The following is a 19,535-nucleotide window of genomic DNA, read 5'->3' on the forward strand; positions in this document are numbered from 1 at the left end:
AAGGAAGGAAGGAGAAAGCAGAAATTAGAAAAGAGTCAGCATCCCAAAAAAGCCCCATCAGCCCAACTCCAAAGTTAGACAGCATTTGTCTTAAGGACCGTTCCCAACCCTCATGACCTAAAGATCAGCTCAAAATAGGAAGTCTCCTCCTGCAAAACAGCCTGCAACGTGACTGGCAGAATCAGAAACCACAAGTCACACAGAGCAATGTACCATGTTTCAATTTATTAACTGAGCCCTACGGATCTTCAGGTGCTTTATGACTTTTGAGGATCTCCAGAGAGCAGCCCAGTGGGCATAATCAAATCAGTTAGGAACATTAGAAGAGTCCACATACTTTCCACATGCAAGAAGTTCAGAACAAGTTGGGACAAGTTTATGTAAAGTACTTCCTGTGGCCACAAGATCAAGGTCAAAGATTGAATTGGAATTTTTCCCCCCTTGAAATTTCTCTTATGCAGATTAGGGTAACTTACACTGGAAAATTCTCTTGTGCCCTAATTTAGTATGTTGACATAACAACAGACCTGTTGGATCAGGACAAAGTCCATCTAGGCTCAACACCCAGTTCTCACAGTAGTCAACCAGATATGCCTCTGAGAAGCTTGCAAACAGGGCCCAAGTCTACTTGCATTTAACAAAGCCCAAAACTGCAGAGCCTGCCAAGTATTGTGTTCACAATGGCCATTCATTGTTATTAATGAATGCATCAAGCAGAAAACCTTCTTCACACATAAAAAAGTAATGGAATTTTGGGGAATGGGGATTTTCTGCCCCACATCACTGATCACAACCAATGTCCTAGTCCAGCCTTGAGCCCCCAGATATTGTTGGACTACAACTCCCATCAGCCATCTGAGGACTCAATATTAGAGAAGGCCACCCTAGCCCTCTTAAGGCTTGCACGGATGTGTTCTGCCTCAACCAGCATCTAATGGAAGGTATCATTTCCTGGCCCCCTTTTCCCTTCCCATGTAGAGTGCCAATTCAGGCAAGACTGGGAAAGCGGCCAGGTTATTGGTTGCCTTGGTAACCACAATGTTATACAAGGGGTTGGGAATTCAAAACATTTTTCCAACTCTGCGTTCTGGTCACTTGCTTAAGCCACAGTACAAGAATTTCTGAATTGGGGGCAGCTGCTTGTTGTCTTTCTGTGGTACTTAGGAATCTGCACTTTTGTTACTTGTCAGAGTGTTAGCGGTAGGTTCAACAATCATATAAGGGTGATCTGGGTACGTTTATGAGATAGTCACATTGAACTTGGGTAACACCAAAGTCAGTCATTGCAAAAGCCACAGCTTGTCTACCTAACATCTAAACCAGGCATGGCCAAACTTGGCCTTCCAGCTGTTTTGGGACTACAACTCCTATCACCCCTAGCTAACAGGATCAGTGGTCAGGGGTGAAGAAGAAGAAGAAGAAGAGTTTGGATTTGATATCCCGCCTTTCACTCCCTTTAAGGAGTCTCAAAGCGGCTAACATTCTCCTTTCCCTTCCTCCCCCACAACAAACACTCTGTGAGGTGAGTGGGGCTGAGAGACTGTGACTGGCCCAAGGTCACCCAGCAGCTGCATGTGGAGGAGCGGAGACGCGAACCCGGTTACCCAGATTACGGGACTACCGCTCTTAACCACTACACCACACTGATGGGAACTGTAGTCCCAAACAGCTGGAGGGCAAAGTTTGGACATGCCTGGTCTAAACCATGGTTATGCTTGCTAGGTATTAACGCTGCAACATCCTCATCAGGCCATACCAATTTCTGGGGAAATATAGTTACCAACTATACTGAAAGTTTGGGGAGGGCTGTTCTCGGAGAATATCATTTTATCTGTATATCTCCAAGAAGCACGTCAAGACTACAAGGGGAAAGAATTTCAAAATTCCATTGTCTGACAGCAGAAGGGAGCCTAAAGGACGTAGCACTATTCCCAAGCAAGTACATGACAGAATGAGATTCCCCTTTTAAGGAACTTGGAGGCAGCCTGCTGGAACAGCATGCATTTAACTAGCTACTGGGCTTGTTGTCCAGTCACAGCTTCTACCTAAGAACCTAAAAGCCTGCTGGTTCAGGCCAAAGGCCCATCTAGCCTAACATATCCTGTCCTCTTGTGCTGTTGCTCAATGGTGCATGTATTCAGAGGCATATTACAGTAGTACAACGGCACATTTAAAGTAAAATGTTTTAGTTGGTGCTAAGTTTCAATTCACCTTGGCAGATAAGTTTTCACATGTTTATAGTATTAACAGTGTCACGCAAAACAGGTATTTCTAGCACAGGGTTTATGTTCTCCAAATAGTCTGTGGCCCACCCAAGCCCCTGTTGGTTTCTGTTTTCCTTCACTGTGCAGCGAAAGGGCTTGTCACGAGACAGGTGTTTACATTCCACAGTCTGTACTGTACTGTTGGAGTTTCTCACGGGAAAGGGAGACTGGATGTGACGTACACTGGTTTCCTGTTTTTCACTGTGTTGTTTCTCTCCAAGCTGTCGAGGAGAGAGGATGCTTTTCTGCTCCGGCAGAGGCAAGATGTCTTTCTGTAATATAACTGCTTTGAACTGTAAATAAAGCAACCAAGAGTATGCAGCACGTACTCCTCATCCTTCCGCTGGGCACGGAACTCTGCTTTAACCAACACGTGGTTATGGGCCCAGAAGTCGAATCGGAGTGCCGGCAAAGGATCGGAATGCAGAGGGACAGATCGGATTGGAATCTGCTCTGCGCATAAACATGATTGATGAGGTATGTTGCTACTGCTCCGGGCAGCCTGCCAGCTTCTAGTTAATGGCTTTATGGCTGGACTTTGAACTTTTAAAGCCGTTTTGCCGGGAATAGGAAAATGGCTCCCAGGCTCAAGTTACTATGCTGGGGAAATCGAAAGTAACTTTTAAGTGCGCTTTTGGAATAAAGCAGGTGCAGCAGTGACGCAGCAAGATTTAAAGCAGCATATATGACGCTGAAGGCTAATGCCAGAGTCATGATGGCCCTTCAGGATGCTTGTGGGATTCCTAAGCTCAACAAGAAAAATTATGCCGACTGGGTTTTGTATGCAGAGGCAATTCTGCGGAAAGAGGGTTTGTTTGAGGTCATTACAGAAACCCCCCCAGCTCCAGTTACAGATGCATGGAAAGTTAAGGATTCCAAAGCACGGGGAACACTTACATTGATAGTATCCCCAGAAGAGCTCTGTCTATTGCGTGATAAGACCTCAGCCAGAGAAATTTGGGATTCTTTGAGAGAGGCTCACTTAAGGACAGAAGCTGGATCTACTATGTTTTACTTTAACAAGCTGCATAATATGGCTCTTGCTGAAGGTGGAGATGTGCGTTTACATCTGATGGAGATGCAAAATCTGAGACATGAGCTGCAACAGAGAGGACTCAACTTTCCAGAGGCTGTGTATTCTTTCATGATACTACAATCTTTGGGTTCAGGTTGGGAGTCTGTTGCAACCCAGATTGCTGTGCAGCCAACAGCTCAGCTAACAGTGGACTTTGTTACTGCCGTGGTGTTAAATGAAGCAGATCGCCGGGGTGCTAGCTGCATGGGCAAGGGGGAGTCTTCACAGACGTCATCCCATAGTGCAGTGGAACCACCAGATGGCGCCAAAGCTTTGAAGGCAGTGAAATGCTACTCGTGTGGACGTCTAGGCCATATGAAGAGGGAATGCAGATATCCCAGGGCCAAGACAGAGCAGCGCAGCGAAAGCTCATCGCGTGGAAAAGGCCGAGGCAAAGGCAAAGGTCCGGTGTCTAGGACAACGCAGCACAAGGCTATGGTTTCACGCTTCACTCCAAAAGTTGCAGAGGTCCAGAAGACGTCTAGATCTTTCTTCGTTGTTGATTCGGCGGCGACCCACCACATGTGCAACGATAAGAGACTTTTTGTGTCTTTTACACCGCAGGAAGGTGCGATTCACCAGGCGGATGACCACACTATTCCCAGTAAAGGCTACGGAACTGTTGTTCTTCACAGTTTGGACTTATCGATACAGAATGTCCTTTACGTGCCAGACGCCAAACATAATCTGCTCAGCGTTGGACAACTGAATGAGCGGAACATTGACGTTTCTTTCAAGAACAAGAAGTGCATCATCACAAAGAAAAATGACTATGAATTGCATGCTGAATATGTTGATCGTTTGTTTGTTTTGTATCATGATGATGTTGTGCAGGATGACACTTGTTGCATTGCAGGTTCTAACAAAAGTTTGCATGCAGGATGTATTCATGATTTTCATCGAAAATTTGGTCATTTGCATTTTGAGGCAGTATCTAAAATGCCTGCCTTGGTTGAAGGTATGACTATTAGACCCTGCAGGTACCACATGAAGTGCAAAGCATGCGCAGCAAACAAGGTGAAAATGGCTGCGAAAGGTAAGGTGTCTAGTAGGCAAGCTACGGAACCATACCAGATTATTCATGCTGATTTGGTTGGACCACTAGCGCCCTCTTTGGGTGGAAATAGGTACTTCATGGTTCTCATTGACGCATTTTCTAGATATATTTTTGTGTACAATCTCAAGCAGAAATCAGAAGCTTTTCCTAGGTTCAAGGAATTCTGTGCTTGGTTGGAAAATGTGCATGGTAAGAAGATAAAGACTCTTTTCAGTGATCGCGGGGGAGAATTCACTTCTCAGCAGTTTGAAGCTTTTCTGACTGAGAAAGGAATTCAACACGATTTGTCTAGTCCTCGCTCGCCATGGCAGAATGGACTTGCGGAACGGGCAAATCAGACGTTGCTTCAAGGGTTAAAAACCTTGCTGCATGATGCCAATCTTCCAGAGAGTTATTGGGCCGAATCTCTCTCGTGTTTTGTTTACAGTTACAATCGCAGGTTATCTTCAGCGATTGGTTGTACCCCCTATGAGAAGATGTTTGGCAAGAAGCCATACATCAAACACATGAAAATTTTTGGTTCTGACATGTGGGTTCATTCACCACAAAATTCAAAGTTAGACAAGCGTGGATTGCATGGTATCTTTCTAGGTTATCAGAAAGGGTCTTACAGAATAATGATGACTGACTCTAAGACAATTAAGCTCACGAGAAGTGTTGAATACAATGCAAAGTGGGGGGAGAATGTGGGAATTTTCCAATGTTATCCTGATGACAGTGATGAGACTGAGGATAGTCAGAAGCAACCACAACAACCCACACCCACTGATGAAGGTTCTGAGTCTGAATCTGAAACTGAATCGGGTGATTCAGAGGATTTCAAGAGTGCGAAAGCCTCTATGCGACCCTCTGAAAGCTCTGATCAAGAATTGGAAGAACCATTGTTCACAATAGGTCGCTTTTCTCCTAAGAAGGAAGAGGAGAGTGTTGAAGACTTAAGGCTAATTCGTAGGTCACAGAGAGCCACAAAAGGCAAACCTCCAAAGAGATTTGCTGATGAATTTGCTACGATAGCAGTAACAGCTGTTAAAAGCTCCAAGAAGGTATTTGAACCTTCAAGTTTCCAAGAAATCCAGGGTTTGGATTCAAAGGAAGCTGAACCATGGTTAAATGCCATGAAGGCTGAGCTTGATTCCTTGGAAAGGAACAAAACATGGGAGCTAGTTCCAGTAGTTCCAGGAATGAAACTGCTTGGAAGCAAATGGGTCTTCAAAGCGAAGACTGATCAAAATGGCAAGATAGTCAGACACAAAGCCAGATTGGTAGCCAGAGGTTTTGCACAAGTACCAGGTGAAGACTATCACGAGACCTACTCACCCACAGTGAGGTATGAAAGCATTAGGCTTATGCTCAAGCTAGCTGCAGAGGAAAATCTACACATTAGTCACCATGATATTAATACAGCTTTTCTGTACGGATCTCTGGATGAATCACTTTATATGCTTCCACCTGATGGCGTACAGGTAAAACAGGGATTTGTTTGTGCTCTGAAGAAATCCCTTTATGGTCTCAAACAAAGTGCACGGTGTTGGCACACAAAACTCACTGAAGTATTGTTTTCTCTAGGTTTTCAGCAAGGGAAAGCTGATCCATGTGTATTTGTCAAAGAGGAGGGGCAAAAGAAACTGTACTGTTTGTTTTATGTTGATGATTTATTATTCTTTTGGAAAGATGTCGCAATGTACAATAACGCCCTAGCTCAACTGAAAGAGCACTTTGACATGAAAGATCTTGGTGAGGTAAACAACTACCTATCTCTGGAAATAGAAAGAGATCAAGATGGTAACATTCTAGTACACCAGTCACGGAAAATTGCTGATGTGTTAAGCAAACTAAACCTGATGGATGCTAACCCTGTAGACACACCGATGACAACAGGTTATCAGGTAGATGACACTGGAGAAGCATTTTCTGACTCTACACTGTACAGAAGTGTGCTAGGCAAGCTAAACTTCATTGCCAGATGTTCAAGACCAGACATTGCTGTTAGCTGTAATTTGCTAAGCAGACAAGTCAACAATCCTAGTGTCAAGGATTGGAAAGCTCTGAAACGCATAGCGCGGTATTTGAAAGGCACTATGCATTACAGACTGAGATTTAACAATCAGAAGTCTGGTGGTCTTGAGATATTTGCAGATGCAAGTTTTGGAAGTGACACTGAAGACAGGAAAAGTACGTCTGGAGTTTGCTACATGTACAATCAGGGTCTGTTTGATTGGTCATGCAAGAAGCAAACAACAGTTAGCTTAAGTACTTGTGAAGCTGAACTGAATGCACTGTCTTATTCACTTAAGGATTGTGAATGGTTGATACAATTGTGCAAAGATATGAAAATTCCTGTCAAATGTCCAATCCAGGTTTACCAGGACAACAAAGCATGTTTGGCTTTGCTGAAGTCTGAAGGTTGTAAGCAAAGCACGAAGCACTTGCAATTAAAATTGCAGCATGCTAGGGAATGTATTCAGAAGGGACTCGTAACGGTGTCCTATATGCCAGGTAATAAAATTCCTGCTGATGTATTATCCAAGATTGTATCAAGGGATCAACACTGTACCTATGTGCAGAAGTTGGGTTTGTACTGATATTGTACGAACACGCTGCCCAGTGATGTTCACAGAAAGGGGGAGGATGTTGGTTTCTGTTTTCCTTCACTGTGCAGCGAAAGGGCTTGTCACGAGACAGGTGTTTACATTCCACAGTCTGTACTGTACTGTTGGAGTTTCTCACGGGAAAGGGAGACTGGATGTGACGTACACTGGTTTCCTGTTTTTCACTGTGTTGTTTCTCTCCAAGCTGTCGAGGAGAGAGGATGCTTTTCTGCTCCGGCAGAGGCAAGATGTCTTTCTGTAATATAACTGCTTTGAACTGTAAATAAAGCAACCAAGAGTATGCAGCACGTACTCCTCATCCTTCCGCTGGGCACGGAACTCTGCTTTAACCAACAGCCCCATCAGCCTTATAACTGTACACACAAACAGACAAGGTTGCAAGGAGGTAACATGAAGATTTATGCCTTGTAGCAGTCTGTGGAACAGTTTTTAGGGCCAGGCTGTTAACCTACACTGGCACATAGCTCTGGTAAAGAATCTGGTTGATCGGTTACAAGGCGAGTGATCCATTAGGTTTAAAGTTGCATATTACAAGACCCTTAATGTAGGTGCTACCAAAACCTTAAAAGATGATGGTGGTAATACCCTGCCCCTCTGACAGGGTTGTCCCAGCCAGTCTGGGCCGCTTCCAGCATAATAAAAACACAGAAAACATCAAACTTTAAAAACTTCCCTATACAGGGCTGCCTTCAGATGTCTTCTAAAGGTTGTGCAGTTATTTATCTCCTTGACATCTGATGGGAGGACATTCTACAGGACGGGTGTTACTACTGGGAAGGCCCTCTGCCTGGTTCCCTGTAGCTTCATGTCTTGCAGCGAGGGAATCTCCAGAAGGCCCTCAGAGCTGGACCTCAGTGTCCAGGCTGAACAATGGGAGTAGAGATGCTCCTTCAGGTATACAAGGCTGAGGCTGTTTAGGGTTTTAAAGGTCAGCATCAATACTTTGAATCGTGCTTGGAAACGTACTGGGAGCCAATGTAGACTTTTAAATGTATATGGTCCGGCTCAAAATACCAGCCATTAAAAGCTACTTTCACTGTTAAAGGTTTGGTTTAGTTCAGACATTATGTCTGTAGCCATATTTTAATGTAGCCACGGTGCGTCTTTTTTGCTTATTAATAAGCAATCAAGTCACAATGATGCTCAGAGCTACATATTCACAAAAATTAAAATACAGTACAAGAAAATGTGCTTCAGTCAGACAATAAAAAGAAGCATAAGTGACCACCAGGTCGTGTTACTCTGCTTCAAGGGTTTATACCGAAACTTTCCACCTCAGAATGACAACTTTCTATAGCAGTTCTAAAATTCACAGAATTTATTCCTGAATAGCACAGACTTGATGGCAATGATTTACAAACGTCAACAGTACTCCCTGATTCAAGAGCACAAGGTTCAAATCACATCCATGTTGATACCCACTATAGACCTCTGAAATACTTGTTTCATTGAACAGTCAAATTGTTATGGCCAAATGCCTGCACCAGGGGTCTGCAACCTTTAAGACAAAAAGAGCCACTTGGACCCGTTTCCGAAGGGGAAAAAAAACTGGGAGCCGCAAAACTCGTCATTATAAAAATAACTTTTTTGTCACTTTTTTATTATTTCTTTGTTTGACCCCTCAGAATTACTCCTCCTCATAGAAATAAACGTTAAATTAACAAGTTACCTTTTTTTTGTGTGTGTGTGTTCTTCACTCCCCTTCAAAACAGTGACCAGCGTACATGCCCCCTTTCAATGCAGTGACCAGCGTACATGCCCCTTACAATGTAGCGGGCGGGCGGGAAGGTGACGTCGGGACGGTGCGTGACTAACGCACGCACCGCCCCCATGCGACGTCACAGCCAGTACAGCGCCCGCCACAGTGGGGAGTGTCGGGGCGCACAATGCGCCTCCTCCCCTCACTAGTATCTGCCCCAGAGCCATGGCAAAGGTGTAAAAGAGCCACATGCGGCTCCAGAGCCGCGGGTTGCAGACCCCTGGCCTGCACAATAAGACTGAATGTGCACCGACAGTATGTAGTTTCCAAAGGCAGGCCCTTGCAAACCAGCAGTCAAGAAACATACTGACAGGCCCCTGAACAATACTGGATCAGAATCCATAAGAGTAGCATCAGCCTTCTGCAACAGCAACAACAAAAACCTGTGGCACTTTTAACAGAATGTAGCAGATGCATCTGAAATAGGGAATTGCCTGAAAAAGCCTTTGTTGAGTAATGTGCACCAGGGTTCTTACGTCTGCACCTCCCTGCTTTCAGATCTGACAAGAAACAGTTGTCCCTACCAGTCACCAAAGAATCAGCCACATGAGAAAAACACCTTTTGCCTCACCTCCAGCCTCGGAAATATTTCCAGATGGTGTCACATGAGACAAGTGCCCTTCCCTGCAGGAAGCCTCAGAGGTGGGGCTAGCTTATTTCCAATGAGCACCAGCTCCGTCAATTTAATGCCTAAACCTCAACCAGTCCCAAATAAACTTTTCTTAAAAAACAAAGGGACACCTCCAAACCCAACATTCTGCTACACAAGATTCCCAGAGGAAGGAGGAAAGAATATCTGACCAAGTCACACATTCAGAAGACTAGTAAACATATATTCCTTTGAGTTTCATGAATTTACACACTAAATTGGGCAAATCTACCAACTCAATTAAATATACAGTTTCATTTCACGGGAGGCCACGTGGTGCCCTCTAAGACATCACTCCCATCATCCCAACCAGTGGGATTTCAGCTAGAGAATTATAATCCAACAACAGTATCTGGATAGCAAGATTTTATACTTGCTCCAGGCTTAATTCCATGTAACCTACACAGCAATCTGAACTTGAGAACAAAGAACTTCTTAGAGAAGTCAACAAATTCAGTCACTGATGGCAATCACTTCTCTCCCCTAAGCAGCAACTCTCAACCAATGTCCCTCTGTTCCCTTATAGGAGGCTGTCTTACAGAGTCAAGATTATTGGTTCATCTAGCTCTGGAACATCTACATTGACTGGAAGCATCTTTCCAGTGTTTGGCAGAAGTCTCTCCCAGACCTATCCAGAAAAGCCATCAAACCAATCTAGTGACACTGGGCTTTTAAGAAGTAACTTCTACTTATTCCAACATCCAATGCAAAGTGAGATAAAGTGCCCATCCTACCACCACATCCTCTACACATGGAAGACACCTGGGAGAGAAGGGGGAGAAGATATCACTAATAATGGCTGGCAACAAAGCCAAGCCAGAAAATTGTGGGCACGTCTAAAGATAGTCTGCTGCTCATTCTGACCGAAATAAATACTGTTAAGTATAGAAAAGTTCAGTCAGTCCACAACCAACAGAACCTATCTCATGAAATGTGAAGAGAGAGGTCCTATAGCCCTCGCTTGCTGGAGTTGGTAATATGAAGTGAAGCAACTCCAAGTACACATTACAGCACAAGTGTACCACAGCTAATGGCAAAACAAGGGGGATGAATTATCGCTTAACAAAACAATTAACAGAATGGAAGACTGAGGTTCAAGTACCTGAAAAAGTATCTACCCATCAATTAATATCTGTTCTACTTGTTAATCTGACTTCAACTTCTCTTGGGCAGGAGATGAAATGGCCCCACTCCCCCTAAAATTACAGAATTCCTTCCCAAATGATATTTGATTGTCCCTCGTGCTGGCCTCATTGAGGCGCAAGGCAAAAACTTTTATTTACTCAGGCCTTTGGTATGTAATTGACCCTTCTGCTGCCACTGCTCTTCTGCACAGTCTGTTATGATGTTAACATTTTTGTTGCTGTGACGTGTGTACAATAGTGTTATCGTTAGCCACTCTGTGCTTCCATCGGGAAGGGCAGGATATGAGTATGGGGAAATGAATTAGTATTCAAATTAACCCTACTCTTGATCTCTCCCAGCTGCCAGAATGCCACTGGAGAATAGACAGACTCCAGGCCACTCAAAGTTGCTCATAACAATATGGGAGACAAAAGCCAGGACCTGAACTGCACAACCAGTTCTCTGTGACTGAGCAGGTAGCCACACCAGTAGCTGCAAGCCCTTATCCTGCCAAGTAGCAAGCCACTTTGACATGGAAAAGACTTTTGAAAGCTGTTTGCAAGATGGCAGGAAAGCCCCATTATTCAGAGAGAAATACAAATAGGGAACAGGGCACATCAAGCCCATCTGGGATATGACCCAAAGTAGCATCTCCTGCTGCAGCAAGTGTCAATATACTTCCACAGTGCATCAGAGAAACATCAGATGCAGGAGCCAATAGGCCTCTCCATAGGTTACACACCCTGTCAAGCAACATCCCCTCTCCCTACCAGAGTCTTCACCTGTCCTGCTTTGCACCCTCCTTGGAGTGAAATGTGTTCTTGAACTCCAATAATGCTTGTTTGGCTGCATTATACCTGAATCCGGAATGTGAATGTGAGATATGGGCACAAAAACATGCATGCCATGCTCCTCTCTGAACTTTCCTGCATTGAATGGGAAAGCCTGAAGGGGCCTTCTAAGTGTGTTTGGGCAACTGGGACTCCCAATTCTGGATCAACTGAATTTGCTTAGAAGCCCCTTTCAGACCTCCCTACTCAATGAAGAAAGATCAGTGAGGGCATGTGGAGAGGCCAGTGTGCACACCCACTATTTGTTTTCCGAATCCCCATTCAAGCACAATGCCCGAACAGGGCCCAATCTGCTGAGGGAGTGGTTCGCAGAAAGCACAGCTTTTCTAGGCAACAGCTGTCAAAAGAGGCAAGGCAGAGATGGAATCCTCCATGTTCAGGGCAGAACTTTAGAACTGAAGTTGCTAAGTCAATGAGAGTCTCCTAGGTAGGAAACCTGAGAAAAGGGACTCAGTAACACTAAGCTTTTCTATCTAAGTTTTTTGACCCAAGTTCAAAAGCACAACTGACAATATGTTGCCATGACTGGCCTGGTGCTTGCTGACCCCAATGACCCTGGTTGAGATTCAGACAAACATGTCCTGAAGATTCTTGTTAGGAAAAGGTTGAAATAATCTTAACAAATAAAACAAAACAATCTGAGGGTTTAGACTATACACTTAACCGTGTTTGCCACCTAAGTAGTGTAATTTCAGATGACTATGGGGACCTCCACTGTGTGCACAAGCTGGAAATAACCAGAGCGAAAGACCTCAAGGAAGGAAAAACCCACAGCAACCCCATATGGACTAAACATGCTACATGGCCAGGAAATGCTACCCAAGGCAATGTAGCACAGTAGTTATGAGTACCAACCTAGGACTTGTGGGGACAGCATTCAAAAACCCCTAAGCCATTCCGCTTCACTGGGTAAGCTTAGGACAGTTATTTCTCAGTCTAACCTACTTCACCGAATTGTTGTGAGGATAAAATGGGGAGTGGGGGAACCACTGAGCTCCTTGGGAAAAGATCTGATCTAAATGTAAGAATAAGACTGTAGGGATAAAAATGGAAAGCCAGGGAAGGAATAATGGAATGGAGTATCCTACGTGTGTGTGGAATGGATGGCACCCTAAACAGAAGCATTCCAAACTGCAATAACTTACCAAAATCTGAAAGAGTTTCTATTCTAAAGCTACCAAAAAAGGACAGAGATTTCCTCAGTTCTATCTTCCAGACCCAACATATATCCAATTAGCACCTCCATCGATGCAGAAACATGCCCTAATCCTGGTCAATGGTAGCTTTTAATTCAATACTGGAACTTCAGGTTGTTTCTGAAGTCTTATTCCCAAGCAGAAAACCCCATGACATTACTAAGCAGCAAGGCAAACACGAAAAACCAGAAGCCAAAACAGCTCTACCTTGTTCCAAGTCATAGAACAGCTATGCCTACCTAGCGCGGCAATGTGCTCTCTGACTGGCAGCAGCTCTTCAGTATCTTGAACCCTGTTTTCGGGGATCATTTAATTGGAGATGATGGGAACTGAACCTTGTGCTGAGATGTAAGTCATTTTTCTCAATCCCAGACACAGCCAAATAGATGCACAAATACGTACGTAACAGAAAGCCTGAGAATGAGGCATTCCCACACTCTGGATGTTTGCACTCCTACATGAGAAGGTAGAGCATATTCCTCAGCAATATTGGCCATGTTAGTAAAGAGGCAAATATTCATTTTATAGTTAGCAGGCATTTCTTGCAACTATAACTATCTTTGGTATTCATCCAGAAGGAAGAGAAAGCTTGCAATTACAGCCACAAAGGCTAGGCATCAGTTTGCAACCTAGTAACAGAAGCACTTCCCATTTCCATCTTGCTTTGAAAACACTGGAAAACCAGTGTGTTTGTGGGAGGGGGGTTTCAACAAAAGGCTCTGCCAAGATACACCTGTCTCTAATTCCAGTCTAGGGCAGTGGTTTGCATAATTTGAAGATAAACAGTAACCCAACTACAATCCATGCTATTATCTCAACAACTCACTATTTATATTAGCTTACCAAATGAGGACTTGAAGCCAAGAACACCTGCACAATTACAACCCAACCACTAATGCATGATATTTAGTCACCACTAAACAAGCATGCACTTCAGCTCTCTTACTATTATAGGATGATTAGTGGGACCTGTGGGAAATGCTATCAGTGATCCAAACAATGCAACCCACAAGTCTCCCAAGGCACACTACTGAATGTTTCCCTTAAAAATATGCAGTGCTTTACTCTATTAACATTGGGGCTCTCAAAGTATTTTCTCAGACTGAAGGCCACATTCCCTTCTGGTCAACCTACTGGGGTTGGGATTGGAGGGTGATGCAAGAGACAACAACTTTACCTTTGTACGGTTTCTACATACACACACATGAACACACACACCCCTCCATTTTCAACCCAGGCAAGCAAGTCATTATTAGAGTTCAAGGACAATATTTCAAGAATTTTAGCCAGCCAGGCAACAACAATCAAGGAGTGTGAAGCAGGACCAGTGAGGGGTGTTGCCTGAGCAAGGGAAAGAGGGGCCTGGAGGGCAACATTCAGAACTAGAGCCTGAAGTTTCCGTTCCTGGTTATGAGTTGCACCAAAACTTTTTTAAAAAAATCTTGCCTTGCTGTGTTTATCCAAATCTAGGCAACTTTTAGAAGGGCGTCATAGCTTATGCCTCTAAAAATAAAAACATTAAAATGTGTTTCTTTCCCTCAAAACAATGCAAGTTAAATGTCACCTCTATAGTATGTGAAGTTAAGCAAGTGTGGGTCTGATCAGTGCCAGGATGGGAACCCAAATAAGCTATTCTGGAAGATCAGGTCAACTTGTTCTCAAACATCCATTATTGAAATACCCACACCTCTGAAAGCTTACAACCCTGGCGTCTTCCATCTTCTCGAAACTGAGTCATCAGTAGTAATTTATAAGAGAGCTTGCAATCATTCTAAATCAAGCCTCCTCCCCCATACATGCAGGTGACTTCGAATGGTTTTCTATTTCAGTTGCATCAGCCTGCACTTCAGTTTGAGCATGTCTGCACCACTGGGATCTTTTCATAGGCATGCACTCAAGTGGTAAGTTTAGCACTGTGAAACAAGTAGAGAATAGCATTTCAGCAGGAAGCATGTTCTTTTCTTGCAAGGATGAAGGTGTCCAAACAAGCTAGTAAGGTTTTAAATTCCTCCATGCCGCAAGAAAGCTTTCAAAGTAATAAGTACACATTCATTTGATTGCTGGCCAGCTACAGATTCCAAATTCATGTACACTTAGCCAAAAACAATCATGCATCACATTAACAAATGGAGAGCAAGCCTCATCTCATGATATACAAGACGGTGTCAGCCAGTGTACCCAAGTGAAAAGTCTACAAAGCTGGAAATACTTTCACCTAAATTGCACCTTAGACTTTATGATTCTTGCTCAAGTCCCTGGGAAGACAATATGGCTGAAAGCATGGCTTAAAGAGCCACAGGAGCAAGGCTGTCCCATGGACAAACAAAAAACCGCTTAGCAGTTTTCTATCATCAAGCAGCATATCCATTTTGTTAAATAAAAATAATCAATTAAACTCCAAAACTTAACATTTTTGAAGTGCCCCCTTTTCCCTCTGCTAGAAGAGGGAAATGAAGAAAAGTTTCTTCCTTTTCCCAACATATGTTTCTTAAGCCCCGCTCAACTATGTTCATAACAAGCAAGTGGTTTTTTAGTGTGTTTGGAGCTTGCAGAGTTAAGGAACAGTGATGCAGAGCTATACAACCCTTTAGTACCAACATGGAATATTCACTGGAAAGTGCACTAACCAGCTTCCAGGGCAAGAAAAAACAAATTACTCTACAGCTAGATGCAACTGCAGAAAATGCAAATGAGGTGTCAAGCTACAGAGAGCCAGTCCAACTGTGCCTTTACTCTTCATGTTAGCTGCCGTAACACCTCACGGTCATTAAAGAAGTTAAAAGAGTGTAGAGGCGTGAGCTTTAAACACCCATTCCTATGAAAAGCATTGAAAAAGCCAGAACCATTACCATGGAGAGCTATGGCTTCTCGGAAGGGCTGCAAGTCCGTCTCCACAGAGGAGCTAGTTTCTGTCGAAGTAGCTCGGTTAGGGGATACTACAGTTAGTCTTGGGGGAGCTCTAGAGTTTCGTGGAGGAGGCGCTTTCCCACACAGGAAGCTGATTAAGTCTTCTCTGCGAATAGTTCTTCTGCGCTTTTTAACCCAAGCCAACACATCCTTGTTACGACGCTGATAGCCAATATGGATTCCTACATCGAAACTCCGCTGATGGGCATCCACGCTTTCTGGAAAAAGAGACAAGAATTTTAGGAGGTGCATTAGATACACAGTTAAAATCTGCTTCTGGAGTCAAATACTGACTTCATGTGACTCACTTAAAACACTTTTGAGCCTCTTTGTGCAACCTGTGAAATGTAGCACTAAATGTATGGTTTCTTTGCTTCCCTCCACCACTTCCCATGGAGTTGCACACATTTGAAACTGGTTTTTGTTTTAAAACATCTTTTTCCTGCGTGAAGTTTCTCTAAACATACAAGTGTCCTTTAAAAAGTTGTGCTCTGCTGGATGCAGCATGAAGGCAAAAACCGCTCTGGTTTGCTGAGAAGGGGGGTGAGGGGAGAAGAAGAAATGCAAGTTCAGTCAAAAGAAGCATAGAAGTTAAAGAAAAGGAACATACAAAACAAGCTGCCAGATGTCCTGGCTTTGCTCTCTGAGAATGTTTTTTGTCCCAGGGTGAGGCGATAATAAAAATAATGGCAAAACGGGAAGCATTTATTTCATGATTATGATCATAGTTAGAAAGATTGGTCTGTTTCCTGTATCCATCTCCTCGTTGTCTCACTCCAATGGGATTAAAATGGGATTTAATCCTATTAAACTTTTGTCTGATTAAAAAAAATCTTTTGCCAACCTGATGCCCTCCAGATGTTTTGAAGAACAGCTTCCGTGAGTTCCAAACTTATGGCAAAGTTTGGCATAAAAGGTTAAGCACATAAACCACATACCTAGTAACTATATAGTAATGATTGTAGCAAAGTATTATTTGAATATTTTAAGCTGACAAAATCTTTTTGAAGGCAACACTGACTAAAGTTCTTGCCACACATTCAAGAGCATTGTCTTGTGCTGCTAGAGGCATGCAATGTGGAAAAGCAGTGGCACACTCTTAAGAGGGTTTCATGTGAACCCTGATGCATAGTGGTGCTCGTTCAAATTGGGAGGGTGAGCACAGTAATATTTAACACAGAAAAGTGTAACCTACAGATGGTGTCAATGCTCATTAACTAAAGGGGAAGATTTGAATTGAGCATTTTTGAGCACACATGTAATTTTACCCCAGGAGTTCTGTAATATCCCAAGGTAAACAGACTCTTGACATCAGACAGAAGCATTAGGAATAAGTTTAGGAGTCAAGTACAACTTTATTAATCCTCCAAAAGGGTTACCAACATCACATCTGGCAAGCTATTCATGCACGCTACCTAGAACAAACGATTTCAAATTTCAAAGCGGCATAACATTTTTGAGGAGAAATCATTTATACAGAAATACTCCTCAAGCACTGCAAACTGAACTGCTCATTTTACAAACATGAACAAACAGGAAATCATAAGACCTGCCTAGCCAACACATGGAATCCAGCAGCTGATTCCAACTGTCTCAACCCAAGCCAAATGGTATCCATGGTAGATCATTCTAGCTCTTGCAACCGGCAAAAGACTACAGTTTACACATACACATTCATGCTTTCACATTTGATGAAAGCAGCATCCAACAGTGGCCTACATGTATGATCAAGACACGCTAGATCATTCTCGTATCAGTTCAGCTCAAACAGAATGTTTTTCAACCAAGTCAGTTTGCATATTCAGCAGTGAGACCATCAGGTGTTGAGTAACCATGCACAACAATGTGACCCGGCAAACAGTGTAGAATAACCATTCATTCCCAGGAGAATGCCATGGGGCCTAGCCCTGCAATCTGAGTAAAGCCAGCAATTAGAACAGCCATAAGTTGTATCAAAACTACTCTGGCAGTTCAAAACTGCACGCATGCCTTAAAAGTCAATTTAAAAATTGTTCCATTCTTCCAATTCAAGAGAAAACTATAAATGATGAATTCTGAAATAATATCAGAACTTTTGGCATATGCAAGAGGCTTGCTTCATACAACCATTGTGCTTCACACAACTCCACCCATTCCATTACTGGATGAGTATCCATTCTTAACAAGATAATTTAAGCCATTTAGCATACTGTACCAAAACCCTTTTCACTGCTAGATGTGGGGGGGGGGGGGATCTACACCTATGAAAATGCGTAAATCTTTTCCTGAGCTCTAGAACTATTCAATTCTCACACTATATGGCAATTCCATTTCCAAATTCATTCACAAGTCAGCCAAAGCCCACAATTCAGGATATCCACAGCTGATATCATATCAATAGGTTATCAAGATGAGTGGCTGTTCACATGGGGTTCAGAACTGAACTATAGTCATTCTGCTGCTGACCAAGCAATTTATAATGCAGAACTATGACTACTAAGAAGAAAAAACTCCACAACCCAAAAGCATTTGCATTAGGAGAATATTTCTTCTATGAAGTCTTATTAAGAACCCTTTGGTAGAGTTAACCTGAGCACAGACACAAAATGCCTTGAAGGAACTGTTTACTGCAGATTTATTGCTGTTAACTACTACAGGAGGTGCCCCATAGCTGTAGCATTGGCTCATGGCTAGTGGCAGTTTGGTGTTAAGTGATGGCTACAAGCACCAGGAATAATTTACAGGAACTACAATAAATTACAGTAATCCCTACCCTCCTGCAACCAACACAGCTTTTAAAGAATTGTGTTTATTGTATTTCATATACAGTATCACTTTTATTGTTGGACACCTTGACCTTTATGGGAAGTAGATGTTTAAAGCAAATGAACTCAATCAATAGAGCCCTGAGTCACTTCCTCCTCTCTGGGTCAACTAAAGCTGCCAGGGGTCAGTAACAGACAGATGACAGCCAAAATCAAGCCAGACAAACAGATCACAGGTGAGGAGGATAATGGGGGTAGGCAATAAAAAGAAACAGGTGCAATCTGACAGCCACCTTTATGCTTCTCAAGAGGGAGGGTGAGGGGAAAACATCTGCTTTTAGTCCAGGCAGCACCATATTGCACCACTGCCACATTATACAAGGCTTTTGATTACAGGCAACTTTTAAAGGCAATGTTGTAAGGCAGCAGTTGAGGTGTGCACCACCATTAGTTATTAATCTCATGGTGTCATGGTGTTTAGGCCCATTACCACCTTCTAGTGGGCATCTGAACTTTCATTTATGAAACTTTGTTTCAATACACTTACATTATTTGCATCAGTGAATTAGGAGAGTAGACTGAGCAGTTTCATCAATTTGACCCCAATCTGAACAAAGAGCTTGCCCATGGGAAACAAGCAAGTCTAAAAGTCTCCTCAACATAAGTTTTTTTAAAAATGGAATTGCATGCATAGAACTAATGTTAAAAGATGCTTCCATGACACAGAAATTGCCAAGGAAGCAAAAGCAAACTTCTCTATCAATATACTAATGCTAATTACGTTAAAGTTATATAAAAAGCATACTGAGCTGCTTTTCAACAGTAAATACCTATCTGCAAAGGTGAGACAGAGCAGTATGAGAAGTTACGCAACTCACTTAACATGTTTAAGTCCTACTTTCTATGACTGCACACTGACAACCATCTACACTTGTATCTGCCCTCTACAGATACTTCAGCTAGCATCCAGAATAGACACACTCAAGAGTTGTATGACACCGCATTCCAGAGTTGCAATGACAAGAAAAGCTTATGATCTTCATACCAGCCAAGTAGTCACATGTCATTTCAAGCTGAAGGAACTGAAAACGAGCCTTCAGCTTTGTTTTTAACACACCTTATAGGGAGATTTCAAAACGTGAGCACTACTAACAAAAAAAGTGGTTAAAAAATCATGCTTTTATTGGGAATCTTCAACCACTAGCAAACTACACAATTTGGGAACTATTTACACCACCACTGGACCTATATATTAGAAACACTCCTAAAATTTGCTCGAGTTGCAAAATCCTCAGCACA

At 43.0% G+C, this 19,535-nt stretch overlaps 1 protein-coding gene and 1 long non-coding RNA gene across 2 annotated transcripts in view; one reads left to right on the forward strand and one right to left on the reverse strand.

Annotated features, from left to right (window-relative positions):
* The window catches only part of HAPSTR1 (HUWE1 associated protein modifying stress responses), a 31,568-nt gene that overhangs the window by 4,202 nt on the left and 7,831 nt on the right, over positions 1–19,535 (reverse strand). Inside the window, exon 3 of the mRNA XM_083414278.1 lies at positions 15,435–15,710. Within this exon, the coding sequence (XP_083270404.1) occupies positions 15,435–15,710 (276 nt within the window). The remainder of the gene's footprint in view (positions 1–15,434; positions 15,711–19,535) is intronic.
* LOC310664750 lies at positions 4–8,483 on the forward strand. Its single transcript, XR_014505045.1, has 3 exons — positions 4–1,248; positions 1,676–2,326; positions 7,351–8,483. It is a non-coding gene; the product is annotated as an uncharacterized lncRNA (long non-coding RNA).

The sequence above is a fragment of the Podarcis tiliguerta genome, assembly GCF_965153285.1.
Source record: "Podarcis tiliguerta genome assembly, chromosome: 14".
Classification (NCBI taxonomy): Eukaryota; Metazoa; Chordata; class Lepidosauria; order Squamata; family Lacertidae; genus Podarcis; species Podarcis tiliguerta.